The following is a 15,369-nucleotide window of genomic DNA, read 5'->3' on the forward strand; positions in this document are numbered from 1 at the left end:
AAAGTGTTTATTATCTTTTGTAAATCACTGTAGTGTTTTAACCACATAAAACCCTATATGGTTGGTCGGAGTCTCTCAGGGCTTTATACTAGTATATTTTCATTAAATATCTTCGCTGGAAATAGCCAATCTACAAGCTCATAATGTGTCACGTTTGTAACTCATTGTGGGCTTGAAGATCTGCTATTTTCTGCAAAAGTCTTCTCCAGAATACGAATGCTAGGATTTAAGTGATTAATGTTCCTTCTTTCACTCTCCCCTTTCTCTCTCTCTTTCCCTCTGTCTGTTTCTCCGTCTGTCCCTTTCTCTCTCTTTCTCTCCGTCTGTCTGTCTGTCTTTCTCTCTCTCCCTCCATCATCAGGAAAGCGCTGTGAGTTGTGTGACGACGGGTTCTTTGGTGACCCGCTGGGTCAGAACGGTCCAGTGAGGACGTGCAGGGCGTGCCAGTGCAGTGACAACATCGACCCCAACGCCGTGGGCAACTGTCACCGGGAGACGGGCGAGTGTCTCAAATGTGTTTACAACACTGCCGGCTTCTTCTGTGACCGCTGCCAGGAGGGTTTCTATGGCAACGCCCTGGCCGCCAGCCCTGCTGACAAGTGCAAAGGTAAGAAGACATCAAATACTATACTGTATATAATTAATCATGCAATTATTAACTTAAAAAAAAGACAAATCATTAGGATTAGTATACATTAGGATAGTTAATATATAGTTATATATGATATTGAGAAAACAATTGATCCTGAATGAATCTGTGTCTCCTACTCAGGCCCGAGTTCGGACAGATAAATATACATAGTTTTTCAGTTCTCAGAAAGACTGAGTTTTGGTGAATTATTGAAGATTTGAATGTTTGTTAGAAATCCTCTCACACCTCTACTCCTCCTCCTCCTGTCTCCAGCGTGTTCATGTTCGGTGATGGGTACAGTGGATGGTCAGACCAGCTGTGCTCAGGTCACAGGACAGTGTGAGTGTTTCCCTCACGTCACCAACAGAGACTGCAGCGCCTGTGAGCCTGGATACTACAACCTGCAGAGTGGCAACGGATGTGAACGGTCAGTGGAACACACACAGACAATGAACCAATGAGGCATCCGTTTTATTTTTGAGTGGTGCAAACCACTCCAATAACCAGCTTTGTCTGTATCTATGTGTCTATGTGTCTATGTATGTGTGTACCTGTACGTGGGGCCACGTACAGGTGAGCATGGTTGCTATGGTTAGTGTGTGAAGTCACTGCACCACTCGGTTCACACGGGTGTGATTTAAAAAAAAAATATCTATGACTACCTCCGTTTAAACTGTATACTTCCTGTTTTCCAGGTGCAACTGCAACCCGATTGGCTCCACCAACGGGCAGTGTGACATCAGCACGGGTCAGTGTGAGTGTCAGCCAGGGGTCACAGGTCAACAGTGTGAGCGATGTGAGGTCAACTTCTTTGGATTTGGATCATCAGGCTGCAAACGTGAGTGTGACCGTTTCTATGGCAACGTTTTTTTGGCAATGTTTACTATTTTTCCTTGTTTCATTTGGCAACGGACATGTTTACTTTTACCTTGTTTGTTTACTTTGCTTACTCTGATCTCACCCGTCAAAGTCACTTTCTTACCAAAGCCTTTTAGACTGATTCACTTCTGAAGACGAAAACTGAATTAAAAACTAAGCTATGACTAAATAATTATATATTGACAATTTCGTCGTCAAATAAAAACTAGACTAAAATGTTAGGGAGGGACTAGTGGAGAAGAGATCCAGTATAACCAAGACAAGTAATTTTATAGTTGGTGTCCCACTTTGAACATTGCCGATCAGCTTCGGTATGCTTCTAAGTATAAATGGGGCATTACGACGCCATTATGGACTAAATCAACTGTAGATTCACTAACTAAAACTTAAACATTTCAAAGGACTAAAATATGATTAAAACCAACTTGAATTTTATTCACAAGAATGACTAAATCCAAGTCAAGATTTGGCGTCAAATTGAACACTTTGTGCCTTTGACCCCTGTGTGAGTGCAGCGTGTGACTGTGACGGAGAGGGCTCTGCCAGCGCTCAGTGTCAGGAGGACGGCCGCTGTGAGTGTCGTCCAGGCTTCGTGGGCTCCAGGTGTGACATGTGTGAGGAGAACTACTTCTACAACCGATCCACGCCCGGATGTCAACAATGTCCTTCCTGTTACACTCTGGTCCGAGACAAGGTAAACACTACTGTTAATATTGTGTGTGTGTGTGTGTGTGTGTGTGTGTGTGTGTGCGTGTGCGTGTGCGTCTCTCTCGTTGTGGGAATGGTAAGATAAATGACAGTAGAAGATATACCTGTACATATTACATTAGGGGTAGAATGGCCCAAGTAGCCATTCTAACTCAGTCCCCTGAGTTAGTGCCAAAGTTTCCTTGAGCAAGACGCTTAACCCCTAATTGCTCCCAATGAGCAGCTTGGTGCCTACTGCCTTGCATGGTTTCCTCCGCCATCGGCTTCTGAATGTGTGTGAATGGTTGCATGTAATGCACAGTCTCTGTAAAGCGCCTTGGATAAAGGTGCTATATAAATGCACCATTTACATGCATTTATAAAAACCCTTGGTTGTGCTACTGAAGAAAAGAGGGATAATAGTGAGGTTTATTAGCAGAGGGACAGAGAGAACTTTAGATATAGAGGGATTGATGGAAAATGTAATAAGATGAGGTACTTTATTTCAACACAAAACATCTAAAAATAAAAGCCCAGCTGTATTGGACGTGACACATTGACATATTTCTTTGTGTATTTCAGGTGAACCAGCAGAGGCAGAAGCTCCATGACCTGCAGACTCTCATAGACAACCTGGGCTCCAGTACAGAGACCGTGACAGACAAGGCCTTTGAAGACCGTCTGAAAGAAGCTGAGAGATCCATCATGGACCTTCTGGAGGAGGCCCAGACCAGCAAAGGTATTTATACTGCTATTCATTCATACTCGTAGTATTTATTATTGGTCTGTAATGTGTCTGAAGTAAATACAACATTTGTGACAACAGTTGTGAGTTGCGGCATGGTATGGCCTCGACAAGGCATACCATATGGTATTTACCTGTAGATTCTACCTTAGACGGACTAACACTTTAACTTAACTTGACACTGTTTTTTCCTATGTAGATGGATTTTTTTATACCTGTAGAAGTGACATTATGCAGACCTACCTATGTGGACTACCAACGCCTTGCTACTCATTGCACGTTGTGTACATTCCTGCTTTTTCCCATGCTATCCCTTTCTTTTTAAATGTAAATAAATACCTTTGATTTTGTTTTCTTGACCTATTTCTTCCTAACCTCGCCTCACCAGGCTTTCCACCTCGGAGGAAAGCCTGGTCTCTGTTCCAAAAGTGCTGTGTGAACCGGTCTGGAACGGATGATATCGTTACGTCATGTTGTAGTATTAGGCAGGAACAATCAAACGGAACTTCCTTTTCCCTCAAACCGGAAGAATAACAATAAAAACTATCGTAGCCTGTAGCTTTTATTGAGAAAAATCTTCTTCCCGGAAGATTGATGACTACAAAACAATACTACAACATGACATAGCGATATCATCCACTCCGACCGGTTCATAAACCCGAAATGGAATGGTGCCCAGGCTAATTTCTTCCTATATTCTTCTCCTTGCTCCCCCCCTTTCTGCCCCCCACCACCTTCTGAAAACAAAACAAAACAAAATGGAACTTGGAAAACATTTCACAAATAATTTCACCAACCTTTAACATCTGCAAGGCTGCAGTGTGTGTGACAAAGCTGATTGTTTTGCCTGCACGTGTTTGTGTGGTAGATGTGGACAAGGGCTTGTTGGAGCGTTTGAACACCATCAACGGCACCCTGAGCACCCAGTGGAACCGTCTGCAGAACATCAGGAACACGGTGAACGAGACGGGCTCGCAGGCCGACAAGGCCCGCAGCCGGGTCCGAGACGCAGAGAGCCTGATCGACCGCGCCAGGGAGGAGCTGGACAAGGCCAAGGACGCCATCAGCAAAGTGGTGAGACGCGTGGCCGTTTGAACCCGTTAAAGATCTTAGGCCGATTCTACAAAATAATGCCGGCTAAATCAGTAGTCCTCTACACTTTCACGATTTGCTGCTATTATTTTGAATAGGCAACGCTAAAACATAAAATGCTTTCCCGGTTTGAATGGGTTTTAATCAAACGAATCAATTTAATCAATGATAAAAATATATTTAAATGTAAATCTGCTAATTTTTGTGTGATGCCATTGTATGACATTTTATAAAATGGGGCTTAAGTGGTTAATCAGACTAATTGATTTAGTCAACTCAATTACAATTATTAGAATCAAGTAATTGATAGAATAATCGCTAAGAACACAATCAATAGTTGCAGCCCTACCGGTATTAATAACCATGTTGGGCGTGTTGTAAATGTCTCTTTATTAAATAATGTTGATACTTGACAGCATTCAACAGAATGGGTTTGGGGCCTCTCTCTCTCTCTCTGTCTTTCTGAGTTTTAATTGGTTAACTTTGTGTGTTCAGGACATTAAAACTCCCAGCAGTTCAGGAGATCCCAACAACATGACCATGTTAGCTGAGGAGGCTCGCAACCTGGCCGACAAGTAAGACTGCAGCATAATTCACTGTCAATAAAGTTATCTGAAGCAAACTGCACAACGGATTGGACACTTTATTGTAGTTCAAACATTGTTTTGTAATGTCTTATGGAATGTAGCTTTATAAAGTTCACTGGTAAATAAAAAGCCCCACATCATATAAACACTGTTCTTCTCTTCTGACTACTATGCTGTGCCATTACTTCCTGAATCATGACGTCACGTTCTCCCCCCTGCCAGGCACAAGATGGATGCCGACCAGATCGAGAAGATCGCTAAAGACGCCAACGACACGTCCACCAAGGCCTTCAACCTTCTGATGAGCACCCTGGACGGAGAGACCAAGACCAGCCAGGAGATAGATGACCTCAACAAGAAGTATGTCCCCACCATTTCCTTCTAAACTAAACTTTTGGTGATGGTTTTATGTCTCAAGCTTAACAGAGTGCTTGCTTAAATCTGAAGGTCCATGCCGACTACTCCAATGTACTGTACATGAAACAACAAGTAGTGTTTGGACTCTTTTTACGTTGTAACAATGCATGGCTGTGTTCTGCCCATCAAACAAAGATATTTGGTCAAACCATGTGACTCCCATTGGAAAACCATTAAACACAGACAAGACACAGAACATATTTTTGATATGTGTATATTGGGCCTGAGAGTTACACCCAAGAGAAAGTGGGTGCAATCAGGAAAACTACTTGTGCTGCTATTCACTCTTAGCCTGGCTAATGCACTCTTCTAATGAGCTTCCAACCCCAGATGTATCCAGTACCTAACCTAGTATCTTCTGTCTTCAGGTATAACGAGGCTAAAGATCTCGCTAAGAACCTGGAGAAACAGGCCAATAAAGTCCATGCAGAGGCAGAGGAAGCTGGAGACAGAGCCCTCAAAATGTTAGGAAACCTCACCAGCCTGCCGCCGTTTGATACCAAGACACTGGAGGTAAGAAGTGTATGTTTGTAAGCCCAAGATTTCTCTGGCGTTCAAACCCCCTTTCAATGAATTTAGACGTAGAACTCCCTGGATGATATTATCATTATTACTTCACCAGAGTTGACATTCTGTGAATGATGTTGTGTTTCAGGATGAAGCAGGTAAGATCAAGAAGGAGGCCTCGGATTTAGACAAGCTGATCGACAAGACAGAGAAGGAGTACAACGACCTCCGAGACGACCTGAAGAGCAAAGAGCAGGAGGTCAGGAAGCTGCTGGAGAAAGGCAGGACAGAGCAACAGGTACGACACATCTGTCAACTCATATTGTATTCTATAATGCATATTATCTTTTTCTTCTCTGCATCTTAAAGGAACATTTAAGTGTCTTGTTTTAAGTTTTGGTATTTTTTGCTATTGTGTGTGTAGACTGCAGATCAATTGTTAGCCAGGGCAGATGCTGCCAAGGCGGTGGCTGAAGATGCAGCAAAGAGAGGACAATCCACCTTCCAAGAAGCACAGGACATTCTGAATAACCTGAGAGGTACTGTCTATCTGTCTGCCTTATTGTATCTGATCACATTTACACAAATAGTCGTGAATAAATAGATCTATCATCCAGCTTTGATTCTGCATGTTTAACGTAATTAATTGATGTGTACCTCAAAAACAAAAAAAACCTTTATAAACAAAACCTTCACCTATAGTATAGAAGTATTTTTTGTTTTGTTTTTCATCATTATCTAAATGTGTTAATTTTCTAAATCCAATTGAGGCGTAGACACATGAAACATTGTTTTTAACATTTATCTTCCTCATATCTCCAGTAATTTACAGTATTCTACACCTTCAGATTATATATCTAGTTTGATCCCTCAGATCACATTAAACCTTAAACTGATTATATTTGACACCTGGTCTCATTAAGAGACTGGCTGGTTGTACTGGCATTATAAAGGTAATCCTATTATGTTCGTTGTCATTGCTTATGACCTTCATTTCTTCCTGTGGCAGACTTTGACAAGCGTGTGAACGACAACAAGACGGCAGCCGAAGACGCCATGAAGAAGATTCCTTCCATCAATGCCACCATCGTGGCGGCCAACGAGAAGACCCGGCAGGCTGAGGCAGCACTGGGCAACGCAGCGGCTGACGCACGAGAGGCCAAGAAAAAAGCTGAGGAGGCCGAGAAGATCGCTAGTGACGTACAGAAGGTAAATAATAATAATAAACAACTGACATAATCTGGAATTGATTATCATCACTAATTTGGAATAATCCAAACTGGATTAAAATGACAGTGGAGAATCGCTATAACATTGATATATTCAAAGATTTGGAAGTGAAGGCTTGAAAGACAAGTTATGCATTCTCTTATAAAAGTTACAAAACTGTAAAATGTGTGTTCCATAATGATTTTACTGAATTTGTATGACTTTTTGATTTTACTGAATTTCCTCATGTACTGTAACGCGCGCGCGCACACACACACACACACACACACACACACACACACACACACACACACACACACACACACACACACACACACACACACACACACACACACACACACACACACACACACACACACAAGAATTGACTTATTCCAGAGAACAAAGTCACGTGTGGTTGTCTTCAGTAAAGTCACGTGTGATGTCATGTCTCCATGGTGTCTCCAGGGTTCAGCAAAGACCAAGGAGGATGCAGAGAAGGCGTTTAACGATACTAATAAACTGGACAAGGAGGTGAACGGCATGATGGATCAGCTCACTGATGCTGAAGAGGAACTGGCCAAGAAGAAAGCCCAGGCTGACCAGGACATGATGATGGCTGGAATGGTACGACCCGGGACACGGGGGTGGGGGTGATGGCATGGAATCAGACCCATCAGATCCATTGAAACAGCATGACAATATTTTTTTTTAAAGATTTGTGGCTTTCGCCTTTATTTTATATTTCTTATGGAGGGACAGACAGTAGGCTGACAGGAAATGGGGAGAGAGATGGGGGAAGACATGCATTAAAGGCCGTCGGGATCGGGAGTCGAACCCGCGGCACACTGCCAGACTGGATTACCAGCCAAGGTGCCTGGACCACTGAGCCACGGCCCAGGCCAACATGACAATATTTAACATTGATTTTTTTCTCCTCATGCAGGCATCGGACAACGCTAAAGAGGCAGAGGACAACGCACGCAAGGCCAAGTTCGCAGTGAAGAATGTCTTGGGCACTATCACCGCCCTGCTGGAGCAACTGGGTAAGACGGCTCACCCTGATCTATTGTCCTAATGCCCACTCAACCAGGGTTAACTAAAACCTAAGACTAAAACTAGTCCAGCAATGATTTAATTAAATGAAACAAATAAAAGCAAAATTGAGCAATGCAAAACAAACTAAAATTAAATATAATTGTATATAAAATTATCATTGTTAATTTAAACTCAATACGGGACATGTGTATTATAAGCAAAATGAAACTATGACCAAGGACCAAACTGAGTAACTACCATAAGTGTATATTTCAAGACTATAATAACTCTGAAACCTGTCCCCTCACCTCCTCTCCTGTCTCCTCATTAACCCCTTGCTCTCCGCGTCTCCAGGTAACATCGACAAGGTCGACCTTTCCAAGCTCAACCAGATCGACGAGTCGCTGCAGAGTGCCAAGAGCAAGATGGCCGACAGTGAGCTGGACAGGAAGCTGGGCGAGCTGAGCGAGGTGGCACGCAACCAGGACTCGCTGATCAGCGACTACGACCGGCAGATCCGGGACATTCGCGCCGACATCGACAACCTCAACGACATCAAGAACACGCTACCGGAAGGCTGCTTCAACACGCCCTCCCTGGAGAGGGCTTAGAGACCACCTCTATTCCACCTCCACAACCCCTCCAAAACATTTCTAACACTCCTTTACTTCCTTTGACATCATCACGAGAGCCTGACCGATGAATATTGCTCTGGCCGATCAGTCGTTATTTTACTTTTTTTTCGGCATCTTTGGTGACATCGTTTTTTTCAGCAATTATGCAGCCGATGTGTCCCGATTTTGAACCACTTACAGCCTGGTGCCCACATTTTTTTCGTTACAGGTGAAAAGTTTTAAAAGCTTTTGAAGGTAACGATCTATAAGCTCACAACGCATCGCGCAGCAATGCTTTGTGAGCTAATAGATTAGCTATGAATAGGGCTTAAAATGGTTTGACAAAATATGGGTCAAAACATCGGTAAACGGTGGTCTAGACTGGAGGACTCTCCGAAATCGGGATACTCATCGGACCCAAAAATCTGACATCGGTCGGGCTCTTACTCACTCTAGAACCACATTTTTACCAAAACTGTTTTAAAACCTTTTTTTCATCGTCTCTTTCGTTCAGCAGAGAGAAGTCAAGTTTCCATGTTTTTTTTTTTTTTTTAAACAACGAAGAGAAGCAGCTGTGTTTTTGCTTAATTTATACGCTGCGACTCGCCTAAAACATCAGATCTCCAAGCCCACTGCAACGTGTCGCGGGTATAAATTAGGCTTTTATTGGTGTGTGTGTGTTGCTGAACATGAGGCAGACAGTGGTACAAGGACAGCGCTGTGGGATTGTGGGACAACTGGGTCCGCATGTTTCGGTCACGAAAATCATGAGCAGAGAGTTGTGACTGCGACCTCCAGACACACACACACACACACGTTCATGCCGTGAGTTTGAACTCATTTTTCTTTCCTCCCATCATGCCTAAGGACACTCGGTCAGGCTCGGATTGGCGCCGTTAACTATTTCCTGTTGACTTCCTGGTTCTACTTCCTGGTTCTCCTGGCATCCTCGGGAGAGGTTTTAATCATTTTCTCCACAGTGAAGGAATCCTCGTTTTATTTCTGTCTTTTGCTTCGTCGCATCGCCCCAACGCCTCACCCCTCCTCCTCCACTAGGAGGAGGCATTCCCACCGTTGACAGTATTTCAGCAGCTGCAGGTTCTGTTGTCCTGCTCTTCTCACACGGCTGTTTGTTCGATTCCCACCCGGCCGAGTCCACGACCCGTGAATCACTCAGCACGGTCATGTGGATCCACGTCGACTCCTAACACTACAAACGTTTATTTTATTGTTTTATCGTGTCCTGAAGCTGCTGCTTTCTGCCAATCAACCAATAACTTCCATCATTTTTTTTTTTTTTTTTCTCTTTCAAACGGCTAAAATCAAACACTATGCAAGTGTGTACATTTTTGCGTAGCGAAAACCTTTATTCTGATACACTGGTGCTAATAATTATTACAAATGTTATATTTTTGTGTGAATGTTTTTTATTATGACAGAGTGAGGAATTAGTTATTTGTGTAAATATATTCTTAAATGAATCAGGACTGGCTGAGCTTTTTTGTTTTGTTTTTTGTTTTTAAAATAAAAGTTTAAAAAAATATCTTCAAACACCCAAACAGCCGCATGGCATCTATTACAACAAACATGAACTGAAACCTCCACATAATATATATATAGTATATATATTATATATATAAATGTTTATGATAAAAGTCTGTGGTATATAATATGCTTGCGTGTATACATAGCTCTCCGTGGGGGTCAACTTCAATGACAAATATTTTGTTTTTTGTTTGTTGCTTTTTTTGTTACATTATTTTTGTAACAAACCATTGACCCAATCAGGAATTGTCTTCACTGTGCGGAAGGAAGCAAGGGGCGGAGCCGTAACATGCCCCTCCCACCCTGCTGTGTGCCTAACATTTCATCTTTTAGCTGATTTATTATGCTTGGACTCCAAGGTCATTAACTTGGTCACAAGTTGCTAGTTAACCATTCTTTTTAATTAGTGTTTTGTGCCTTAATTAATAATCTAATGGTTGGTTATAATCAAATCACTCCGCCTCCCCGAAGAGGCTTCTTCACGTTTTATCGCACATGTCTCGTTACGCCTTTTTTATGTTGTCACAACATTTCAGTACACCAGCGGGGGTAAAGAATTCTCTACCATCAGACCAGCAAGGGTTTATTTTTATACCATATGGTCCTCAACAGCAGGAAGAACCACTTCTTAAACCACATGAACCCTAACATCACTATTTTGGGCACATTATCAAAAGAAAAAAAAGAAATTACTTATTTTTTGTCTTTCTTTTTTTTCTCAATACTTTCTTTTTTTTTTACCAATGTTTCAAACAATTTCTATAACTTTCCAATAGGGCAAAAATAGCGAATCTAGGAGCTTGCGCTGTGAGTGCCATTTCCACTATTCATTTGTACGTGCTTAAAATGTCACGTGATCGCTGGGATGCATCTCACTCAGCTCTGTGGTCAAATGAAATGAGTAAACAACAACATAAAGACATCCTTTACATCATCTGTGTCCAGCAGGTGAAAGTGTCAGTCTAGCAGCAACTCCCTCTTCCCCACTACACCTGTCCAGGTGTGTCTCCTTTATACCTGTAAACCAAGGATATGTAAGAAGGAAAGGACTGTTCTACATCGTGGCATGCTCCATTGATGAACCTGGGAGGCAAACTGAAGCCTGAAGGTCAATGGAATGCATTGACATCATTGAGAGCTGGGCGAACGTGTATGGAGAAAACACTTTCTGAATGATTGTGACTGTTGGCAGATAATCAGTTTCCTGGTGTCTTGTTTTTCTCTGTGCATACTAGCCTATAGTGTTATTGAGGTAGTAGTCCGAAACTTAACAGTGCTCTTTAGATGCCTCAATAAGATAATATTTTGCAAACAAATTGAATAACGAGAGATCAAAAAACCTGACCAAGGAATTCATAATTTATTCATAATCTCGTCCACTTATGCTCTCATTGATTTCAATGAATTCCACCAAATGTCCGGCTCTAGTTTGCGTCCCAGTGCCTGGCATTTGTAATTTGCCAAGTGACGTCAGTGTCCATTTCCTTCTTTACATGGCATGGCTGTATGACCAGGTGTAGCAGGGTTCGGCCGATGTGTTGAGGACTTTAAAGTCAAGGTTGTGAAGCAACGACGGATGTTTTTATTGTTAGAAGTTTTATCTCATGTTTTTTCTACCGTGGCTCCCTGGGAGGTTGTGGTGCACATACATTTCATTTTCCCCACTCCCCAGTACATGATGTATAAACTGCAGTATTTCCTATTTATAATGTACCACATGATGTGTATTCTATCCTAATGTATGTTTTTAGACGGTCAGGTATGCGCTGCACACAGCCTCTCGGTGGTGCTAGAGAGCATCACTTCTCATGTCCAACTTTTTATTGCCCTGCTATCTCCCACCCCCACCACCCCCGTGAGGACCTGAAAGAGGCCTGCTTGTTTCCCCAGATCTTCCTGTAAACCCAACTGTAACATTTGAATAATAAAGATGATTACAGGAGAAACTGTTGTAAGTTCATTGTTTATGAAGTGTGCATTTTCTGCGTTCCTGCAGAATGTACTGTAAGAGGAATGCAATCATTGTATTTGCCATTTCTGTGCGTTCTGTACTGTAGGTCATGGCATGGACCTTGAATGTACGTGCTTAAAATGTCACGTGATCGCTGGGATGCATCTCACTCAGCTCTGTGGTCAAATGAAATGAGTAAACAACAACATAAAGACATCCTTTACATCATCTGTGTCCAGCAGGTGAAAGTGTCAGTCTAGCAGCAACTCCCTCTTCCCCACTACACCTGTCCAGGTGTGTCTCCTTTATACCTGTAAACCAAGGATATGTAAGAAGGAAAGGACTGTTCTACATCGTGGCATGCTCCATTGATGAACCTGGGAGGCAAACTGAAGCCTGAAGGTCAATGGAATGCATTGACATCATTGAGAGCTGGGCGAACGTGTATGGAGAAAACACTTTCTGAATGATTGTGACCGTTGGCAGATAATCAGTTTCCTGGTGTCTTGTTTTTCTCTGTGCATACTAGCCTATAGTGTTATTGAGGTAGTAGTCCGAAACTTAACAGTGCTCTTTAGATGCCTCAATAAGATAATATTTTGCAAACAAATTGAATAACGAGAGATCAAAAAACCTGACCAAGGAATTCATAATTTATTCATAATCTCGTCCACTTATGCTCTCATTGATTTCAATGAATTCCACCAAATGTCCGGCTCTAGTTTGCGTCCCAGTGCCTGGCATTTGTAATTTGCCAAGTGACGTCAGTGTCCATTTCCTTCTTTACATGGCATGGCTGTATGACCAGGTGTAGCAGGGTTCGGCCGATGTGTTGAGGACTTTAAAGTCAAGGTTGTGAAGCAACGACGGATGTTTTTATTGTTAGAAGTTTTATCTCATGTTTTTTCTACCGTGGCTCCCTGGGAGGTTGTGGTGCACATACATTTCATTTTCCCCACTCCCCAGTACATGATGTATAAACTGCAGTATTTCCTATTTATAATGTACCACATGATGTGTATTCTATCCTAATGTATGTTTTTAGACGGTCAGGTATGCGCTGCACACAGCCTCTCGGTGGTGCTAGAGAGCATCACTTCTCATGTCCAACTTTTTATTGCCCTGCTATCTCCCACCCCCACCACCCCCGTGAGGACCTGAAAGAGGCCTGCTTGTTTCCCCAGATCTTCCTGTAAACCCAACTGTAACATTTGAATAATAAAGATGATTACAGGAGAAACTGTTGTAAGTTCATTGTTTATGAAGTGTGCATTTTCTGCGTTCCTGCAGAATGTACTGTAAGAGGAATGCAATCATTGTATTTGCCATTTCTGTGCGTTCTGTACTGTAGGTCATGGCATGGACCTTGAATGTTTTTCAGGCTAAGGACCCTCTCTGAGACTAAGCAAATACCCCACATACATACTATATATCTGTTATCTAGAAGAAACCACCTAACTCCAAAATGTTCATTCTTCAGGAAATGAAAAATAATCCAGCTCAAGTGGAGTTAGGAGGTTTTTGTCTTTTTGATACTTGATACTTTTCATTGATTTACAGATGTGAAGGGTGTTCAATAGCACTAATTTATAATTATTTTTAAAGATGGAGTTAGGTGGTTTCTTCCGGACAGCAACGAATGTATAATACATGTATTTTTGAGAAAGCCTTCTAACTGCAAGACTAATTTTGAAGTATTCTACAAGTTTTTTATTTTAACCATTGAGACCTGAGTTCGATTCTCCAAATGCCTTCTAAATCAGTAGTTTTCAAACTTTTTCGTGTGAAGGGCTCCCATAATTATATTAATTTGGCTGCGGACCTCCCATCTGCAAAGGTTTTGTGTCGGGGACCCCAGAAGAGAAGATTTGTGATATTATTTATTTTTTCTTCAAAAATGTGTCAACTGATGACAGCTTTGATGGCTTCAGTAATACTATCATAATTACATGTTTTTGTTACATTATCTTTGCTAATATGTTGGATTAAATTGAATTCATATTTTCAGACATTTACATGTTCCATTGTTTTCTTATCAGACAGAGGTTTGCCGGCCCTACTGTAGTAACTCTGAGGACCCCCTATCTGAACCCTGGTCGAAGAACCCTGCAAAAAAAAGTACAGATTTCCTCAAGGATGTAAAGAAGTCTTTTGTCTGTCCTAAATATCGACTCTCAGCTGCGTTCGCTAAACAATGAGAACTTTTATTCTGAAGATTCTATTTTAATGTTTAACTCCACTGTGAATCACTGTGTTGTTCCCTGTCTTCAAGTCATATCAGTGTCCTGTCTGTCTGTTTGAGAGCAAGACAGTTTGTCTAATTGACCAACATAGTTAACCAAAATAAGGAAAACTAAAATTGGAAAAAGTTAATAAAAAAGTATACCTAGTGTTCTGGGGAGATGTGAAATCTGTCTTCCAAAGAATACATTTTGAATCTCACCCCTGACAAATACCCATATTACAATAATAACTAAAACTACACTAATCCTTTTCAAAAAACAAAACATCACTAGTAAACCCACTTACAAAAAATATCCTAAATAAAATAAGAAATAAGTCAAAATGAAATAAAGACAGATTTTTATGTTTTTCTCCCCAGGAGATGGAATGGATGTTTGCTTATGCAAAGTTATAATTTACAATGTAGGCATTTATATCACACACCCTTAGCCAGAGCAACTTACAAAGTATAAGATCTAATGTCATGAACCCTTGTCAACAAACATGGTAAATGCTCAAATTACTAGAGTGCAATTGAAAAGGGTAGCACTCGTAGCACAACGACCCGTTATAAAACATTTAGAAGCAGTGTGTAGACCAGGGGTCATCATCAATATGTCTCCTGGCAAAGAGGATTTTCTGTTTTGTATAAAACCATTATGATCTTATTTTGATGATAAGACCCAATTACTGAATGTCCAACATATATCTGCATAGTATAACTAATATCTATCAAAACACAGGGTTGAGTCTGAAGAGGTGAGTGCTAGGCGGTGAGTCTGAAGGTGTGTGTGTGTGTGTGTGTGTGTGTGTGTGTGTGTGTGTGTGTGTGTGTGTGTGTGTGTGTGTGTGTGTGTGTGTGTGTGTGTGTGTGTGTGTGTGTGTTCTTGGGAACTAATGTCTTTCCAATGGTAGAAACAACTGTATACACTCACGTCCTGTCTATACATGCATTCACACTCCCATACCTCAAACCGCGCGTGTGCGCATGTATGTGTGTGTGTGTGTGCGTGCGTGCAAGAGAGAGGGAAAGAGAAAATACTTTCACATGCACGTGTGTGGGAAGGGTGTGGCTGTGTGTGCTCAAGTATGTGCATGTCTGTGTGAGTGTGAGTGTTTGTCAGACCAGGTATAGGGAGTGGCGTGCGTGCGTGCGTACGTGCGTGTGTGTTGGGGTGTGGCCGTCGTCACCAAATGTCTGATTTGCTTCCCTCGGGGTGTGTTTATTTCCCTTCGTCATGTTG

At 41.9% G+C, this 15,369-nt stretch overlaps 1 protein-coding gene across 2 annotated transcripts in view; it reads left to right on the forward strand.

Annotated features, from left to right (window-relative positions):
* Positions 1–8,952, forward strand: part of lamc1 (laminin, gamma 1) — a 73,968-nt gene extending 65,016 nt beyond the window's left edge. For both annotated transcript variants that reach the window (XM_079530430.1, XM_079530429.1), the window contains exons 14-28: positions 362–607; positions 905–1,058; positions 1,327–1,469; positions 2,026–2,204; positions 2,780–2,936; positions 3,811–4,016; positions 4,530–4,609; positions 4,844–4,981; positions 5,407–5,551; positions 5,694–5,843; positions 5,970–6,084; positions 6,555–6,754; positions 7,223–7,381; positions 7,701–7,800; positions 8,147–8,952. In XM_079530430.1, the coding sequence (XP_079386556.1) occupies positions 362–607; positions 905–1,058; positions 1,327–1,469; positions 2,026–2,204; positions 2,780–2,936; positions 3,811–4,016; positions 4,530–4,609; positions 4,844–4,981; positions 5,407–5,551; positions 5,694–5,843; positions 5,970–6,084; positions 6,555–6,754; positions 7,223–7,381; positions 7,701–7,800; positions 8,147–8,403 (2,429 nt within the window). In that variant the 3' untranslated portion in view covers positions 8,404–8,952. The remainder of the gene's footprint in view (positions 1–361; positions 608–904; positions 1,059–1,326; positions 1,470–2,025; positions 2,205–2,779; positions 2,937–3,810; positions 4,017–4,529; positions 4,610–4,843; positions 4,982–5,406; positions 5,552–5,693; positions 5,844–5,969; positions 6,085–6,554; positions 6,755–7,222; positions 7,382–7,700; positions 7,801–8,146) is intronic.
* The last annotated feature ends 6,417 nt before the right edge of the window (positions 8,953–15,369 follow it).

This window comes from Electrona antarctica (genome assembly GCF_951216825.1).
Source record: "Electrona antarctica genome assembly, chromosome: 19".
NCBI classification, from domain to species: domain Eukaryota; kingdom Metazoa; phylum Chordata; class Actinopteri; order Myctophiformes; family Myctophidae; genus Electrona; species Electrona antarctica.